This window comes from Notothenia coriiceps, unplaced genomic scaffold (assembly GCF_000735185.1).
Source record: "Notothenia coriiceps isolate Sejong01 unplaced genomic scaffold, NC01 NC01_scaffold00003495, whole genome shotgun sequence".
NCBI classification, from domain to species: Eukaryota; Metazoa; Chordata; class Actinopteri; order Perciformes; family Nototheniidae; genus Notothenia; species Notothenia coriiceps.
In genome coordinates this window covers 2490-20349 of record NW_011336196.1, presented here as the reverse complement: position 1 = coordinate 20349, position 17860 = coordinate 2490, and the positions used below count along the sequence as shown (strand labels likewise).

At 41.7% G+C, this 17860-nt stretch overlaps 2 protein-coding genes across 3 annotated transcripts; one reads left to right on the top strand and one right to left on the bottom strand.

Moving 5' to 3' along the window:
- Positions 1-1196: 1196 nt before the first annotated feature.
- ccnt2a (cyclin T2a) lies at positions 1197-10243 on the top strand. Of its 2 annotated transcripts, XM_010766631.1 has the most exons (10): positions 1202-1392; positions 2064-2145; positions 2274-2402; positions 2710-2770; positions 3302-3364; positions 3866-3911; positions 6510-6673; positions 6886-6956; positions 7396-8572; positions 8723-10243. In XM_010766631.1, the coding sequence occupies exons 1-10, from the start codon at positions 1235-1237 to the stop codon at positions 8803-8805; spliced, it is 2034 nt and encodes a 677-aa protein (XP_010764933.1). In that variant the 5' UTR covers positions 1202-1234; the 3' UTR covers positions 8806-10243. The 2 variants fall into 2 exon arrangements, 1 of the variants encoding a protein (XP_010764933.1); XR_797908.1 differs by lacking the exons at positions 6886-6956; positions 7396-8572; positions 8723-10243 and having other exon boundaries at positions 1197-1392; positions 3866-4305; positions 6510-6596.
- A 199-nt stretch (positions 10244-10442) lies between these two features.
- Positions 10443-17860, bottom strand: LOC104941527 (mitogen-activated protein kinase kinase kinase 19-like). Its single transcript, XM_010766630.1, has 10 exons — positions 17793-17860; positions 16891-17013; positions 16156-16310; positions 15715-15749; positions 13462-15621; positions 13272-13376; positions 12852-13090; positions 12066-12318; positions 11309-11517; positions 10443-11131 (listed from the first exon to the last, which is right to left on the bottom strand). The coding sequence occupies exons 3-10, from the start codon at positions 16181-16183 to the stop codon at positions 10999-11001; spliced, it is 3162 nt and encodes a 1053-aa protein (XP_010764932.1). The 5' UTR covers positions 16184-16310; positions 16891-17013; positions 17793-17860; the 3' UTR covers positions 10443-10998.

Genomic DNA, 17860 nt, shown 5'->3' with positions numbered 1-17860 from the left:
CTCCCTATCAAAACAAAATTGTTGCAGTAAGATTTGTATAACAAAAGCAGTTAAATAAATAAATTAGCTTTATAATGAATCCCAACAATATGAAAACCAAACAGGGTTTAGAAATATTTTCACTTCATATTATTTTACATGTAATATAAAGAAGACATCTCCAATTGCCCGTATGTTTAAATACACAAATTAAATAGGTTTACTTTTCTTTCATGTCGTTTACTATTTGGGTGAGTACATTTAAAAACGAATCCAGCTAAAACCGTTGTAGCCGTTGATGGGACGTTACAAGCCATATATATTTTTAAACTCATTCGTCACCGTCACCCGTTGCATCCTGGGATATGGTAGACCGCGGAGTGTACATCAGATGTATCCTCTAAATCTGGGGAAAGAAGGCTGCATTTGCGGGCCGCATTCGGAGGAGTCTTGTCTTTTTTTTGAATTGGGACAGCCTTCGTTTGGCGGAAGTGACGTGTGCGGTCTCCGAATGCATCAGGTTGGCCTGTCAGCCTTCCATATGTGCACACATGTGCACGTTCGTGTGTGTTGGAGGAGGGGCTCTGTAAGGGAGTGGCAGATTTGTTCCAGCTGTGTATTTTCAAATCCTAGTGCACTCCAGCTGGTTTCTCCAAAATGACCTACCCCACCTTTAATTTGCTAAACTTCAAAGGAAGTTAGGAAAACGTTCCCTTTCTCTGGCTAATATAAACTCAGCCCCAAGACTACTTATTCTATCTTTTTTTGCCATTTCACCACCACAAAATGGTGTCCACCTGCCTCATTATTCCTATCTGAAGGGAAATTGATTTTACAGCATAGAGGGGAAAATAAACCAGAATTCCACCAACTGACTTTGTGTGGGAAAGACTCAACTTCGAATATATGCCTATCTTTTGGCCCACTTGTTAGATATATGCATAGGAATTTAATCTCTTAAATTAGCATAGGTTATCATATTCTGACGTTTTGTGGACTGTGGATTTAGTTAATAATTTATTATGGAGGTTATAGGGTCACACATGTTCAATACTGTGAAATTAATTGGCATCACCATACCCGTATTGTGTAACAGTTTTAAATCAGTAGATGAACAATCATTTAATAAAAGAAAACAGCATCAGAATATTTTCAAATGTGATACTGTATGCACGGCTCACCATCGAATAAGTCGTGTTTTCCTGTGCGACACCAACGTCACATCCGCTTTCTCGATGCCCAATGTTGGAGAGTAATGGCGGCGTGCCGGGGATCCTCGTCGAAATGGTTTTTTACCCGGGAACAGCTCGAAACAACGCCGTCCCGTCGATGTGGAGTCGAACCAGACCGAGAGCTCTCCTACCGGCAACAAGCGGCAAATCTGATCCAAGATATGGGTCAGAGACTCAACGTGTATCCTTTGTAAACAACGTTTTCTGGACTGGAGGTATCAGACATGGCACTAACAGTTCCAGCGGGCCCAGATAGCATTAGCTAATTTAAAACTGACTGCTGAGTAAATGGAGCAACGTTTGTAACTTGTCAACGTGTGTGTTCTGTGATTTTTTAAATTATGTTATATTTTGCAAACCTGGAATCTCGATCCCATGTGTTTATGTGTAATGTTAGCTATGCGCTAATATAGCAGGCTACCTAGCTAGCTGTGGTTTGACGTCTAAAGGCCATTAGGCGAGTTTGCAGCTGTTGTTAGCTCCTGGTCCACTGAATGCATTTATTATTCGGTCCAGTCGATCTCTGTTAATTAAATAATGGCATGTGTTATTTTATGACGCAAGTTTAAGTTTGAAGTAGGCTAATTTGCCTTCTCTATGTACTTATATGTACCACAATTACTATCATTAAGCTAGTAAGCTAGCTTGATGTACAGTGTCGGTTGATCAACTGTTTACTTGTCTCTAATTAACCTTAACTCTTTTAAAACATTTGTCTAATTATAATACGTTGCCAAACGATACGTGTTTTTACCTGATATAATTGCATATAGGTAAAGTGTTTATTTTGTTATTGTCAGCATGGTTTTAACCCAGTGAAAGTTAAAAAAATTCCCTTGACCAACTCTCCAGCTCCCAACTAACAATAAATACAGCCATTGTTTACATGCATAGATTTTATATGAACCACTCCTTCACCAAATTCCACAGGAATGTAAGTATCAAGTTATATAACACTGCTATTGACCTGTAACCTAGTACCTCATGTTGGATATATTGTTACATACATTGCACAGAGAAGTATTGGGTATTATATGGAAATATCTTGATGCTTCTGTGCAGATAATCTCTCCAACCACCTTATTCTTGGCCGCAAAAGTGGAAGAGCAACCTCGGAAACTCGAACATGTGATCAAAGTGGCACATGCTTGCCTCAATCCCCAAGAATCGCCTCTAGACACAAAGAGTAATGTAAGTTCAGGGTGATCTCACATTGTATGGTTGAAAGTATTTTTCCCTTTTTCTACATGTGACTTCCCAGTTCTCACAGTGGTCATGGTTTCCTTATGTGATACTGGCTGTACCAAAGTCCCTTGCCCTCTACTGAGAGCCTTAACTTGAATTCCCTGGCTGGCTGTTGGTGTGTACCATACACCTTACAAGGCCTACATTAAAAGTAAAATGTGCCTCTGAGTTTTTGGCCATTTGAAATTAGTTAGTGGGATAGATTAATAGACTCATTACAATTGTGTTGTAATGACTGTCTATCAAACTTTAGGCATACCTCCAGCAAGCTCAAGAGCTGGTGATACTTGAATCCATAGTGCTGCAGACCCTGGGTAAGTAGTGGTGACTGGAGTGGATGACTTGAGAGAGAGAGAGAGATAGCGTTTTGTTTTATCATAATCATTATCTTTGGCTTATCAATAAGGGAGTAGTGCTATTGATCACTGTTTGAATTTATTCATCACAGCCTGTTGAGTGAAATGTTGTATCAGCTGCTGTATGGGTATCTTGTCATATACATATTTTCAAGAAATCATGTAAAGGTGACATGTCATTTTATCTTTGCCACTTTAGCATTAGTCTTTTTGCAATTTTTCACAGGATTTTTATTTATATCTCCATTTACCTTCAATACCTATACATGTGGGTGCCAGAGTGAATGCTGCTAGAGCTCATGACATCTATTTTTAAAATCTATATATGAGCATCAAGTTTCACTATTCATATTGAACATAAAGATATCTATCCAAATCTAAATTGATACTCCTAAATGGATCCCTAGGTGTGTTTGTTAAATCATAAAATGACATGTCACCTCCCAACTGTCTCTGTGTTGAACTCACCTGTCATGTATTTTGTTCCAGGCTTTGAAATTACTATTGATCACCCACACACTGATGTGGTGAAATGTTCCCAGCTAGTGCGAGGTAGAGGCTTCCTTCTTTGCTCTTTGTGCCCTCTGCTCTTTTTTTGTCCCACCTCAAATGTGGGTGGGGAGGGGGATTGATGAAACCCTTGCTGATTTAATGGTTACATGACCACACACACACCTTGCTCTTTTCACGACATTTGAAATATGACACAGCACATAGACGACAACATTGACATGCACTTATTGGGCCAAGACTGAAATTCTTTATTTCTTGGTTTGCCATTTCATTCTGTGTCCGAGGAACTAGGATTCCTGTAAATATTGGTTATGTTGGACAAGGTCAACAAAGTCCTTTGGCTTAACATCTTCCAGTTGCTTCTTTAGTGTAGCAGTTGTGTGTTGGTAGTATTGTTTTCAGTCTTGGCCTTGTCTTAATCAGTGCTTTGAAACAGTCAGTTCCTGACCCAATGTTAATGTCATGCTCCGTCTTGCAGAAATATTAATCCTTTTATTTTCCCCTCCCCTGTTTTCCTATTTTTCTTTCCCTCTCTTACAGCAAGCAAGGATCTGGCACAGACTTCCTATTTCATGGCTACCAACAGGTTGTTATCCTGTCCCTCCTTTGTTGCACTTTGACTGCACACCATAGCTTCCTGTAATGCAGGGTACCCTTTCAGTGTCCAACGGGCCCTAATAGCGCTGGTGGTTGTTGGGATGCTTGCCTCCTCCCCCGGCTCCCCTCCCTCGTTCACAGGGAGCGGGACAGGGTGGCTCGTAGCGTTACCGGCCCCAGTCGCAGTGCGGTGTATTGTACAAGGGACCACGTGTTGGCACAGATGGGTTGAATGCAAGGTGTGAAGTGTAGTGGTGCACTTGAAACCCACATGTTTGTTCGGTTGCGAAAAAGTGCATAATTCTAAGAGAAAGACACTTTGGTAGCCTGAATAGCAGCTAAAGATTTCAGAGATGTAAACATTTCTCGTAGAGGTCCACCCGGTAAGTACCACAAATTAATTCTTAAAATGTTATTTTTCATATCCATTTGTAAAAAATGCATAATCCTGCAATTTTTTTCATATTGCACATACTTTTCCCAGATTTTCAAAATACATATAGCTCATGTAAAACATGTGACAAAAATATTACCACAACCCATTAAGGACCTAGACAATATTTAATGAATGGCATGTCAATTGTTTATCTCTCAGACTGATCAAAGTACATTTTTTGATGATTATCAAAATGTATTTTAGTATTAAACTGGGTCCTTAACGGGTTTGTTTATATTTTACAGTTGTGAAAAGTAATTTTGCATTAATGTAATTAAATCGTAATGTCTTGAAATCAATTGACAATGTCTGGAAGCTGACTGAATCATGTTTGCAATTTTACACCAAGCTAGTACTTAATTATGAGTGCAATTTACAAAAAGTTAATATACACATTTTTTTGGAATTGAGTCAAGAAGAATCATCACTAAGATGTCTAAATTGATTTGAGTTTAAACTTTTCCCGTCAGCCAAAGTCTTTGTAATGTCTGCCGTGACAGTTAGCTTTGTTCTAAAAACGCCGCTGTAATCTGACAGCCCAGACTCCAGACATTGTACTTGTCTTACAGGCAAGGTTGCCATCTAGCTCTATTGATTGTGAGGAACTTTCATCCTTAAAATATATTTTTTTAGGCCGTAGCCCAACCCGGAAGTTAGCATTGCAAAGGCTCTATCGAAAAAAGCATTGAGATTTACCATTGAACTAAGGAATCTTGCGGAAAATAAACATGTTTTTGCCACGTTTTGTTTAGCAGGATAATTTCCACATTGAATTGTTAATCTTATCGCCAGAAGCAAATAACTAACATGAGACAATTAACAACCGACAACACGGTCGCAGTTCACGTCACCACTGCTAAAAAAAAAAAAGGTGGATTTGTCTCGGTGTGACATCTAGTAGTTTTATTTAGCCACTTTCTTAGCAATCACTGGTTTTAAGACGCGTAAAAGCTCCAGGAATTCACGTGTGGTGTATTTACTGACATATCAAATGACTTCAAGACAGGGGAACTGAAATTGCTAAAATGCTGACTCATTTTTGGTTTTAGGACTCATTTGATCAATCCCCTTCATGCTTGCAACATAAAGTTACACTTTATCAATGATGGTTCCATTCCCTTTGAGTCATAGTTAGATTAGGATTATCTCTAATTTTTAATCAAGAAGGTTCAGTGTTGAAACCATGCCTGCGCTTCAGTTTAGCCCTAACAGTTTCAGTATTGGTGCCGCGTTGTATCCATTGATCTGGAGGGCCCACTAGGTTTATCCCTTTCAACACAGAGCCATAAAGAGAGGGTTGTAGGAGCAGCCTCTCGCCAGTTAACAGTAAAATGATGTAACCGTCACATGGGTGGCCTCTGGTTTCAGTGTTTCACAATAGGGCTGCACTCAGCCACTACACGTGGCCCCCTTCCACTTCTGTTTTTATGTCCTAACATTTAACCAAGCCAGGTTCTTTGAAGCATAAATTGACACATGACACAATGTATGATGTGCCTGCATGAATTATAAAATTAGGGGACATTTCATCTGTATTGTGACCTAGGGCGCACAATACTTTTTTAATCGCAACTAAGGACTAGGCTTAATATAAAAATATAAGCACTATTTTTGGTAATAAAATATGGTGAAAACATTTAGTTTGAATTGCGTATTGCAGTTCTCGGCGAGAATTCACAACAGATCATTTTGTTATACTACTCAATTATAATGTGAATAATGTTTAAACATTTCACAAATCATATCCCACTTGCAATATCAGTACAAATAATGGCAATAAGCTATATTGTCCAAATGGTGCAGCCTTAATTTTGATCTGTTTGACACGAGAAACTGTTAAATTACATTTTACATTGTATGATCTTGAGCCAATAAAAGCTTATCATTTGCAAGCAATGCCTACAGTAAATTAAAACGGTCCGCTCCCTCTTGTTTTTTCTTTTCTCTTTTCTACATATGCGGGACCATTCGGATATCGCCTGACCTGAACTCACTCCACATTCCACACATTCCTACACCCTCACATTTCTTTCATGAACACACACACACACACACTCACTCACTCACTCACTCACTCACTCACTCACTCACACTCTCTCTCTCTCTCTCTCTCTCTCTCATCACTTGCGCATACCCTCACACATTATGCAGTCTACACCTCACTACGTTCTGCCTCCAGTACAAACCCACAGTGATCTCCTGTGTGTGCATCCACCTGGCCTGTAAGTGGTCAAACTGGGAGATCCCAGTTTCCACTGATGGGAAACACTGGTGGGAGTACGTGGACAACTCGGTCACCCTCGAGCTGCTTGATGGTGAGATTAAATTAATGTTTTGCTTTACCATAATGCATTACTGTGGATACATTTACCCTGCACCAAGATCTTATATCTGCCCTCTTATATCTAGGATGAAGGTCATAGTACTCGCATATTTTCCAATGGTTAAAATGAGAGAAGGGGAAGTTGCGTTGTATCAGCAGAATTTGTGGTGATTTAATGACGACATGCATGTCTTTTACTTTCAGAGTTGACCCACGAGTTTCTGCAGATTCTGGAGAAGACGCCCAGCCGGTTAAAGAGGATTCGCAACTGGAGGGTAAGAGACATTGCTGCTCGATTTCCTGCATTGGAAGGTTAACATGCAATTATGGTCATTTCTCGGTTGTTAGTGATTTCTGACAAGTCGGGACTGTAGATTCCGATTTTTTTGTTGATTCCATATGATTTTTCTATATTTAAAAAAAAAAGAAAAAGGGAAATATAAAACTGATCGGCCTGTCAAAGATCGTGGCCAACTAGCTGACAGTTTGCAATCTCACCAAAACAGCTCCGTCTACACATATAAGATCTTTAAACCAGCCTAAAGCACCATACTCGGTTATGAAACAGTTCAAAAGTGTGGCAAGGCTGCAATACTAGTTAGTAGCAAAGCATTACATAAAAATGTTTGCCCCACTGTTAAATCCCATTATGAGAGCTTACTGTTGGGGAAACCAAATACTCAACAGCATCACAAATCTCTTTCTGTCCCCTAGGCAACACAAGCTGCCAAAAAGCCAAAGGGTGACGGCACATCGTTGAATGACAACTCCTTTGCCGGGCCTTCCATGCTTCAAGATGATGCATCACTCCCTGGTGGCTCCTGCAACCCAAGTTTTTCCAAGGCGGGCGCTGCCTTCATGTCTGGCCCCTCCGGGGATGGACACCTGTCTCTGGAATCCTTGGCTGGCTCGTACAACCCAGCCAGCCACAGCGAGTGGCCCCTGGGTAACCAGAGCCAAGCAGGGTATGCTACCTCCAGTATAAAACAGGAACCCCTCAGCATCCCTCTGCAAGAGCCCTCCCTGCTTCTTAATGCGCCAGTATACAGGACTGATAAAACACTGGACTTCATACCTGTCAAACAGGAACAAAAAGGAGGCCAGCCTCCTCCACCACAACCGTCTCCAGCTCAGAAGCTGTCTCTGGACAGATACAGAGAGAAACAAGCAGCAGAGCAGACTGTCTCCGGGCATAAACGCAGCCAGGAACAGCATGGAGGAATAATGGATTGTGACGGGAGGGGGGACATGTTATCTTCCTCCTCTTCTACCTATGCACCCGCGAGCCAAGTAGACCATAGAAAACATTCACAGCCCCACCAAACATCCCACGGTGTTGGTGGAGGCACCACCGCCTCCCCGATGAAAATGAAAGCCCCCTCCTCAACTTCAGGGCAAGAAAGACGTCATAATAGTGACAAGCGGGACAAAGGCTCACTCAAGCTCCGCCTGGCTGTCCCCGGGTCTGGCGGGGGCTACCAGCTGGACAAAGGCGGACTGCCAATCAAAGACGAGCTCAAGATGAAGATAAAAGTCTCATCATCGGAGCGCCACAGCTCATCGGACGAAGGCATGGCGGCCAACAACAACAACAAGAGCAAACATTCCAGCCCTCTGGTGATTAAGGAGAAACAGCACCGTGTAGCAGATCACCTCCATCGCCACCACAAGCACAGTCATCCTCACACACACAGCGGGAACGGCGGGGGAGGCCCTCTGCGGGGGCTGCCGGGCATGGAAGGGCCCATACTCGCTCCTCCAGGATCCCTGTCTTCCTCATCGCGCAAGAGGGCGTACCCCGAGGCCGGCCACAACCACCACCCCCTCTCCTCATTCTCCACCTCATGCTCCAAAGTGAGCAAAAACTCCAAGGGTGGCACAGTTGCTGCAGGTACTACATATTTTTCTTTCCCCTTTTCTCCTCCTTGCTCCTCTCCTGTACTGCAGTGTGTCTCGTCTGGCTTGCAGCTCTATGGCTAACCTCCCCCCTCCCTCCTCCTTATTCTTGTTTCTCCTCCTCCTCCCCTCCTGTCACACCCAGGTGGGCTGCGGACCTCTCAGCAGTACCCTCCTCCTCCTCCTCCTAGTGAATCGCCACATGAAGTGGGAGAGCAGAGACACTGAGAGACCCCTCTCTGCAGCCATGGCCCAAACTACCCACAGCTCAGACTATGCTCCCTGTTAAGTGCCCTGTGAAAAATAACTCTTTATGTCATGATAAACCCTTTACTGAATGGCAGAAACGCGTATCTGCAACAAAAAAAAAGATAAGTATTGTTGGACCTCTCAATTTCTGAGACAAGAAAGATGAAAAAAATTATGCTTCCTGACCGTCAGATCTCTGGGCCCTAATGCTCAGTCCTTTCTTTCTGTTAGTGTTGAATTGCTGCTTGGTTCTCCTTCCTCAAATGAGTCTCGGAATGTGCAAAGTTGGGTGAATGTGTGCGTTTTCATCGAGGGGAAAGTACTTCCCTGCATTTCAGATCTCAGTATGGGAAAAAGTACTATAAGAGGCACTTAAGGTGCTCTTTCTTCCTTCTTTTTTTTAACGATTAATTTAATTGAATCCCATTTCTGCGGTTGTATGTAGGAAGGCAGTTACCAGCTGGAGAGGAGTTCAAGTTGTGAAGTTATGTTGGCTGGCCTTCCAATTAATACTGTTGATGGATGCAACTTTTATTTTTTAGGTGTGAATTTTCATCTCCTCAATCTCTTTCTTGTCTTGATTTATTTTTTATACTTTAGTACTGTGCGTATGATTTGCATGTTTCAATCATCAAAGGGATTTAAAAGGAGAATACGTACTTGCTGTTTACAGAAAGTGGAGATAAATGTACATACGTTTTTGTATGTTTAAAGAAAAAAATATGACTACTCAGGTTTGGAGCTGCTTGTAAGTATAACAAGATAACTATAATACCTATAAAATACTTTTATTTTGTTGATCAACGGATTGGGTGTCATCTGGTGAATGATTGCAGCATCCCAGTGGCATGTGCTTCTTACACCTTCCTGAAGGGGGACCTGTACTGTGCTTTTCATCACAGGGAATATCAGTTGATGCCCTCAGTGACACAGGCACATCCAACACCTACTTATTATAACATCAGTGATGCAATTTCTACCAAAAACATTTTTTTTTCTTTACCTATAAGTAGACCTTTAAGCTGGATGCCAAAGGTTGTGCCTCAAAAAGACAAACAACTGACAAAGACAGTAGTAGTGTGCTATTTAAGTTTACATAACCCTTTTTCTTTGAAGTGTATCACGTAGTCATGAAATTTCATGACGTGAAGCTGTAGCCTTTAGATGTCAGCCCTTAAATGGGATACATGTAAGTATGATTCAATCAGCCAATAACATGGTACTATATAGAAAAAAAACAATCGAACCGGGACCAATTGGCCATATGCAACCAATAACTGCTGGATATTTTGGCATCTGCAATGTTAACACCCCAACTAGGTTTTGTCTTCATCCAATTGGTTAAATTGACATTTACAGCCATGTACCTGTCCGAACATGTCTTCAGTTTCATACATTAAACTGCAATGTTCTCAAATCTTGACCCCTTCTGTTTTTCACTTGGTCTCTTTGTGCAAAGTACTCAATGCTGGATTGGTCGCACCGTTGTTAGGGATTTAGGGCACACAGCAAAGCAGTTGAGGACAAATAAGCATAACCCCTCTTGTCCTTTTTTCTCTTTTTCATTTCAATATTATGAATAAACTTCAAAGTTGCCATTACCCTGACACAGTATAAACCCTGGTTGTTGTTGTTTTATTTTGCATATAACAATGTTACTACGGTTGCGAAGAAAATAAACATGTTTGATTCACGTTCTAGCAATAAGTTAATGTGGGTTAGTTGATGCATTAGCAAACTCTACACATTGATTCCTCAATAACTCAGAACTTGCTTTTGAAAATGATGCAGCAATATAGATTAGTGTGTGACAGGCAGCTGAGAGTTGCATTGTATACATTTTAAATCAAGGCATTTATAAGATTGGCACACATGAGATTTCTATGGAAAATCTACAAAATCGGTAAAAAAACATGAAATCTATCTGTTCACATTTTATATGTTCTATTAGGCAAAAGTGAAATGGTTCAAAGTGCTTCTCATGTTTCTTAACATTTTAAGAATACAATGACCATAAGCCCAATGCTCAAATACACTACTACTGCATCAATAGGGTTGGTGTCTACCCCTCTAAGGGACGCAAAAGAATGCTTAATAATAATTTGATTCATCAATTCAAATGAAATCATCAATGTGTCCTTGAACTAAACATTCTCTTGGAGATGGAACTTGTTAGCCGCACAAACCCTCTGGGTGACCACAGCAGCTTTTTTTCTGCTTCTCCCAGGAGTTCGCCCCAAACTTATTTGGGGGGATGAATGAATGCTTCAGCAGCTGGTCTGCAGATGGCCGTAGTCTCTGGTCGCTGTTAAGAGAAAACAAATCAAGATAACCGAAATGATTCCAATAAATGGCTCAAAGTAGAAAATTAGACTTAGGTTTTAAACTCTATTAGTTCAAAACTCTTTATAAGCACTGTACGTTTAATATTATAGATTGAAATAGTACGTAGGTGTATGACAGTAACAGTTCAAGCTCTCACCTTGTCAAGCTGATTTGTACAAAATCCTTTGCGTTATCTGAAAACCCATCTGGTAAGGAGGGCATCACCCCTCTTTTAGCCCCTATGTAGAACAAGGCAGCCATCTTGCCCATGTGAGCCAGTGGTGGTTTTCCTGTGGCCATCTCAAACACTGTGCAACCCACACTCCATATATCAGACTTTGTGCCATATCCTGTCTCATTGATAACCTAAGGAGTGGAAAGATTAAAAAGGCAATTTGATATTTGCTGAAAATAAAGTAATTGGAACATTGCAAAAAAAAAGAAAAAGCATTTCCAAGCTTGATTATAAATCTGATAGTTTTTTTTGGCCAGAGTAGCCCTGCATACAAGGCAATGACCCACCAAAGCCCATTGGTTAGTTAGGGCAGGGGTTCCAAAGTGGGGGTCGCGAGATGATTACAAAACAAAAATGGAAAATTAAAAAAAATATGTATTAATTTTTTTTATACATTTTCTTTTCAATTATTCTTAACGTTTGCATAGACATTTAATTCACTAGCAACCCCCCCCCGTCAACAGGGGGTCGCCAGTCTCTGGCACTGTTATTTTGGGGGTCGCGGGCTGAAAAGTTTGGCAACCCCTGAGTTAGGGTATAGGACCTGACCAAATCCGGGTAGTGGTAGCCTAACTGGTGCAGATTTTAGCACTTGAATGCTATGTTAGGCTCGTCTTGCCAAGAAAAGCAACACCATCTTTACATATTAGAAGACCTCCCAAGTGGTCTCTGAATCTACCTCTGGTGCCATCCAGTAAGGTGTGCCATGGACAGACTTCAGCAGATCTCCACTGTTGCTAGCGGTGTGGTTCAGGCAGCTGAGACGACGCGCACAGCCGAAGTCGATGAGCTTGATGACGCCAGTGGGCATCAGCATGATGTTGTTTCCCTTCAAGTCACGATGAATCACCCTGTTCAGGTGAAGGTAGGCCACCCCTTCCAGAATCTGATGTGTGTACAAGGCCAGGACACGCTCTGGCAGAGGACCAAACCTGAAGGCAGCAAGTGGTGCTGAAGGTTAGTAACAGACCATTCTTGAATCCTCAGATTTTTCTGTTACTTAACGTGTGTTGAGTTCTTGAAGAAAACCTTTCTTGCATGCCTCAATGGTAAACAAAGAATCCAAAAACTGAACAATTATTGATGAATTCCAGTATATGGGGGCGCATCCAGCAACACAAAACTATACTTAAACTAAAACTTAAACATAACTAAACTTCCGTCTACAAACAGTCACCCAACCCTTTCAGTATAGTCTCATTTATACAGTTGTGCTCACTTCGTTCCAAATATATGACATTTTACTGAACCGTTACTGTTTTGCCGCTATTTCTTAAATACACCAATTTGTTGTACACCAAGATTCTTAGTAAACCATGGGAGTAACACAAAAGCTTTCCTCAAATATCAATGGATATACAGGGTTAGTAATTTAATGTACATTTTTGGGGGAAATATTCCCAAATTATTCTTGCAACACATTCCTGGGTAACTTGTAGGTGGTTGTGACTTGTGAATAACTAACCTGTGAAGGATGCTGGCGATGGATCCTCCTGGGATGTATTCCATAAATATGGAAACCACATGCTGTTGGAGTGAGGTACCCAGGAAACCCACAATGTTGCTGTGTCTTAGAGTTTTAAGCAGCTCCACCTCCCCCTGCAGACGAATGTACTCTGTCTTGGCAGCATCTGGGTCAGAGGAATCAAGGCTCACCTGCTTCACAGCTATCAGCTGGCCCTGGCTGGTCAGGCCGCAGTACACCTGGGAAGAAGAAGCAGTGGTCGGCAGGGTTACTGGAGCATCAATGTCTGCAGACATATACTGCTTTGAGTATTTTTCAACTATTAGTATAGATTGCATGGTTGTGTGAATCGTTTATATCTTAGGATGGTGTTGTACTGTGTCATTATTGTATAGCCTAACTGTGTTAGTCCATACTTACTGTCCCATAGGCTCCCCTGCCGAGTACTTCACCTTTTGTCCATGTGATCGCGTCATTTACAACCAACACAGAGCCAAGCAGAGCACCACTGTCTGGGGTCTTTACCTGCAATTAAAAACAGATAATGAATATTTAATTTATGAGAAGGTTACTCATGAACTTGATAATCTATCTTTTATGTTTTTCTTACTGATATAGAATTGATTTCTCCATCCGATTCCAGGCTCTCAGGTTCTATGTATACATCTCTCTCGTCCAATGAGATCAGCTCCTCAGCCAGACATTGCAGCAGGTCATCTGTAAGTGGCCCGTCCCCCACCTCATCCAGAAACTTCTTGTAAACTGGTGACACAATGGTGTGGTCACCACTGCTGGAAGAAGCCCAGGTTTGGATCTTTGCCTGTTGGGGGCTTTGAGATAACACAGGCTCAGAAACTGGTCGGTTTGGGTTTTCTATTTCTTGCATGTTCATGTGGGGATGAGTATAATGAGATAAAGCTCTTGGATTGGTCAATGTGTTTTCGTCAGATTTGACTGTTTCAGACCCATGTCTAGAAAGAGCTTCCTCGATGGTAGACAAAATGGTTTCTTGAGCACTACCACGGAAAATGTCAACATCCTTAGATAGTTCAGCTTCTTTGAGTCTATCTGATACAGGCATATTCTTATTTTTCGGAATAACTTTTCTTGGCACAGGTGTGTGGAGATGTTTCACCCTAGAGGACGCATGTTTTGGTTTGCCTTTAGCTGAAATAACCATGCTCCCTGGACTTCTCCTCTGTGCTTGTTTCGATGTTCTGTGTTTGACTTTATGCCACTGTGGCGTCCTCTTAGATGGAGCAGACTGCACTTGTCTGTCCTTGACTTTCTCACAGGAGCTAGAAACTCGAAGGTTATCATAGACGGGACCAGCAAACATCTCGTAGATGGCTGGTCCTTCATCCCCACTATGGATCTGCTTAAACATGTCTTTGTAGGTGATGAAGTCCACGGCAGATTTAGACCTTGGTTTGCCTGCTATGGGTCTCTTTAACTGACAGATGGTCTTCACCTCCCTAACTGGTGGAATTCTGTTGCTGTTCATCTTCTCAGGATTTGGTCTTTTGCTCTGATCATTAAGCTTCTTCCTAGGTGATATGGTGCCATTATTAGAACATGCAACTTTAAGCTTTGACTTCCCTTTTATGACAGTCTCTCCGCCAATAATTAGCTCTGGGCTTTTCCTTGTTTTATCTTTACCTTGTGCGGAAAGTGAGGAGTTCTTAAGATTACTTGTGGACTTATTCCGATTGAGGATGCTTCGCTCTTTGCGCGCTTCCATGTTGAAGGACTGCTGGTTCGTTTGAATGTTTTCTCTCATTTCACTGTTTGTGCTACTTCTTCTGTCCTTGCTTCGGACAGGCTTTAAGGCTTTCAACATCTTCTCATCTTTCTTGGGATCCATGTCTGACTGAGGAAGTTTTACAGCTGAAGTAAATAATTGTATTTTCTCCTCGGTATTGCTAGCAGTTAACGTCAAATCCTTGCTACAAATGATTGGGCTACCTACGCCGTTTATTTCATAACAGGAATCCTTCATTCTCCGTTCTGTCCGTTTAACTTGTTGTGGGTCATTTGTGGAAGTTCCTTCACGGTATGCAATAACATCCCTATTGTCATCCTTGATAATAAATGTTATGCTATGGCTAATCTCAGTCCCAGGCTCTGGGGTGCAACCCACATAGTTATTTTCCTCTTTAGACTTTGATTTGATAGGTATTTCAATGTCCACAATGTCTCCTTTTTGTGCATAGTTCATAAAGGACTGACTCTCATCAGTCTCCTTTGTAAAAATCCTTCTGGTGGCTTTGCCTTCAGAGTGAGGGTTTATAGCTGGTTCAGCATTGTCAAGATCACTGATAGGGTCTCCGTCCAGGTCATGTACTGATCTGTGGATCAGTGGAATATGACTGATTCTTGACTGAACTTTAAAATGCTGCCCTTTATCCCAAACCAAATCAGCCTCGGTGGCGCTCGTGCTGTTGGATTGCCGCAACAATCTTTCTCCAACAAACTTAAGAGGACTTTCTCCAGAAGCTCGTATCTTCTTTGTATCTTCCTCGTCCTCCAGGTCGATGGAACTCTGGCTGCTGCCGGACCCGCTTTCCTCACTTCCTCCGTTAGTAGTCAGTGGGCTTCCCCGGAACAACCGTTCTCTCCTCAGCCGGGTCCTGGAGCAAAGGGGGCTCTGGTTTATGGGCTTCAGGGGAACGTGGTGTTTAAGTGCTGGCAGGGCAGCAATGTCCCAGGGCCTGCTGTCCAGTGGGGCCAACAGCTTGGGGGTTCTGGGATGCAGAGACAGTAAGGGACCCTGCAAGAAGGGACATTGACAGTAAGGACTTGTGAGACGACCAATTGAATGTAAGTATGACAAGATATAAGGAGGCTTTTGGTTGTTACTCACCTTTTGTTCATTTTCAGTTTCTTGAGAACCCAGTCCTGCAGACAGGAAGAAAACATATATTTAGAATGGAGTAGCATAAGGGTTGCCAACTTCCTTTCTGGTGTAAATTGAGCCATAATTTTCCCATGAGACCAATTAGAATTGGATTGAAACTGAGGCTTATAGGGGGCTAATCTAAACGCAGATGGTGTCATCCTTCTATAGCCAGTGATTGTATAACATCAACATTTACTTTTAATTCAAAAGTTAAACCAAAAACAATATCCTAAACCTACCACCGAGTTTAATTATAACATTTACAACATATAACAATGTTTCCTTTTGGATATATTTTAACATAGGAATAATCCACATGAATTCACATCTAATTTTAAAATAGCATTGCTTTGTAATTCTTAAAAGATTAAATCAGTCAAAGCTTAAATAACCACATTCACATACGGCTCTGGATGTGTGCTCTGGCCTGCATCAAACTGTTGGAACAGAGCAGTGGTTCCAGGATGCTGGGTGCTGATTGGCTGAGCGGGCTGGGCTCTGTCACAGACAGCAGGCTGGGGGAGGATGGGGGTGCAGCCACCACACTTGTTGTTCTCTTTCTGTGAGTGGAAAGTCCAAATCAAACTTTTTGTAGATTTTGTTTAAGTGCCACTTATATACACACAAAAAAAGAAACAGCAACTTATACTGAAGGTGCATTTCCATCCACCTGTGTTTTTTTTGTTTTTATTTAAAAATTAAAAATAATGTACAAATACTATTGGTGATTCAAACTGTCTCCTAATCACTCCATAAAGATCTGAAGAAACTTTACTTATAAGCAAACAGGAATGACAAGAATTTCCATCAACTCTTTGTATTGTTTTTAACCCTTTGAGGTACGACTGAAGCTATTTTAATGACGCTATCTTGTCTTCTTCTCTGGCAATTGTATACTACATTAACTAGAGGACTGTTATCTCGATGAACCAACTTCTTATAATTCCATGTAGTGGATGGAAAGAAGCATTTATATGCATTGTCTTTTAGGATTTCTCGAAATATGTTAAATCTTTCGGTCTTTTCCATTGAGAAATTTATTATGACTGTATTTTTTACTTTGTTTATTTGTTATTTAAACAAACCGGCTATCTACAATTGATTATTTACTTAAATAATGAGACCAGCTACTGTATGTACCTGTGTTTAGGAGGTACTGGCAGACAGGAGGTCCTGGTACTCAGCAAACCAGGTGAGGGAGAAGGATCCAGATGGCTCCAGCATCTGCCGTTGTCCCCAAGGTGAGGCAAAGACAAACCTCCTCTGGTGAGCAGAAAAGGACACAATACAGTAAGGTTTTCTGTTATCAAGCCTTTGACAGAAAGATTGTATGTACAGGCCAATGAGGGGAGTTCTTTTGGCTCTGATGATGAGTTGTATTGCCTTGTGCTGAACTGAACATAATAGCAATAGCCTAATTTTCCTCCCATCTGGAAGCTGATGCTGTGAAATTAGAGACCTGCTCAAAGGCCTGTAGGCCTATTCTCCTCAGAGAGCTTGGACTTTATATAGTGGTGAGTAACAGACAATGAGCTGATTCACCAGAACCCTCTCTCCCCCTGTCCCTGTATTGCTAAGCTTTTTGGGTAGAACAGGTTGTCCTCTGGACACAGGGACAGGTGCCTGCATACAGGACATGAGTGTAACTGGAGAGGACAGTTTTCCTTGGTTGGTGTTGAGTAGGAGGCTGTTGCTGACTAGCCCAGGGTGAGGGTGCTGTTTATACAAGAGACTGTATGTTGGGGGAGTTAACCGTATGCGCATAAAATGTTTGTGGGTACACAAATGTTTTGGGCTCACGTATAAACAGATGTTGGTGTGTTCACTTGTGTCTGCACTGTCAACACTATCAGCCCTTTAATTAGCACATCTTTACAGAAGATACACACTGTGTGTGTGTGTGTGTGTGTGTGTGTGTGTGTGTGTGTGTGTGTGTGTGGCTGCCGCTCAAAGTGCCCTTATTTATTGTATTTTTGTGTGTGTGGTGTGTGTGTGTGGTGTGTGTTGTGTGTGTGAGATGTGTTTGATTTCATCGTGCCCACCTGCTTCTTCTCCCTGCATACCTAGGTAGCTTGCCTGATGTCTCTCAGCGTTCTCAATGGCCGTTTTG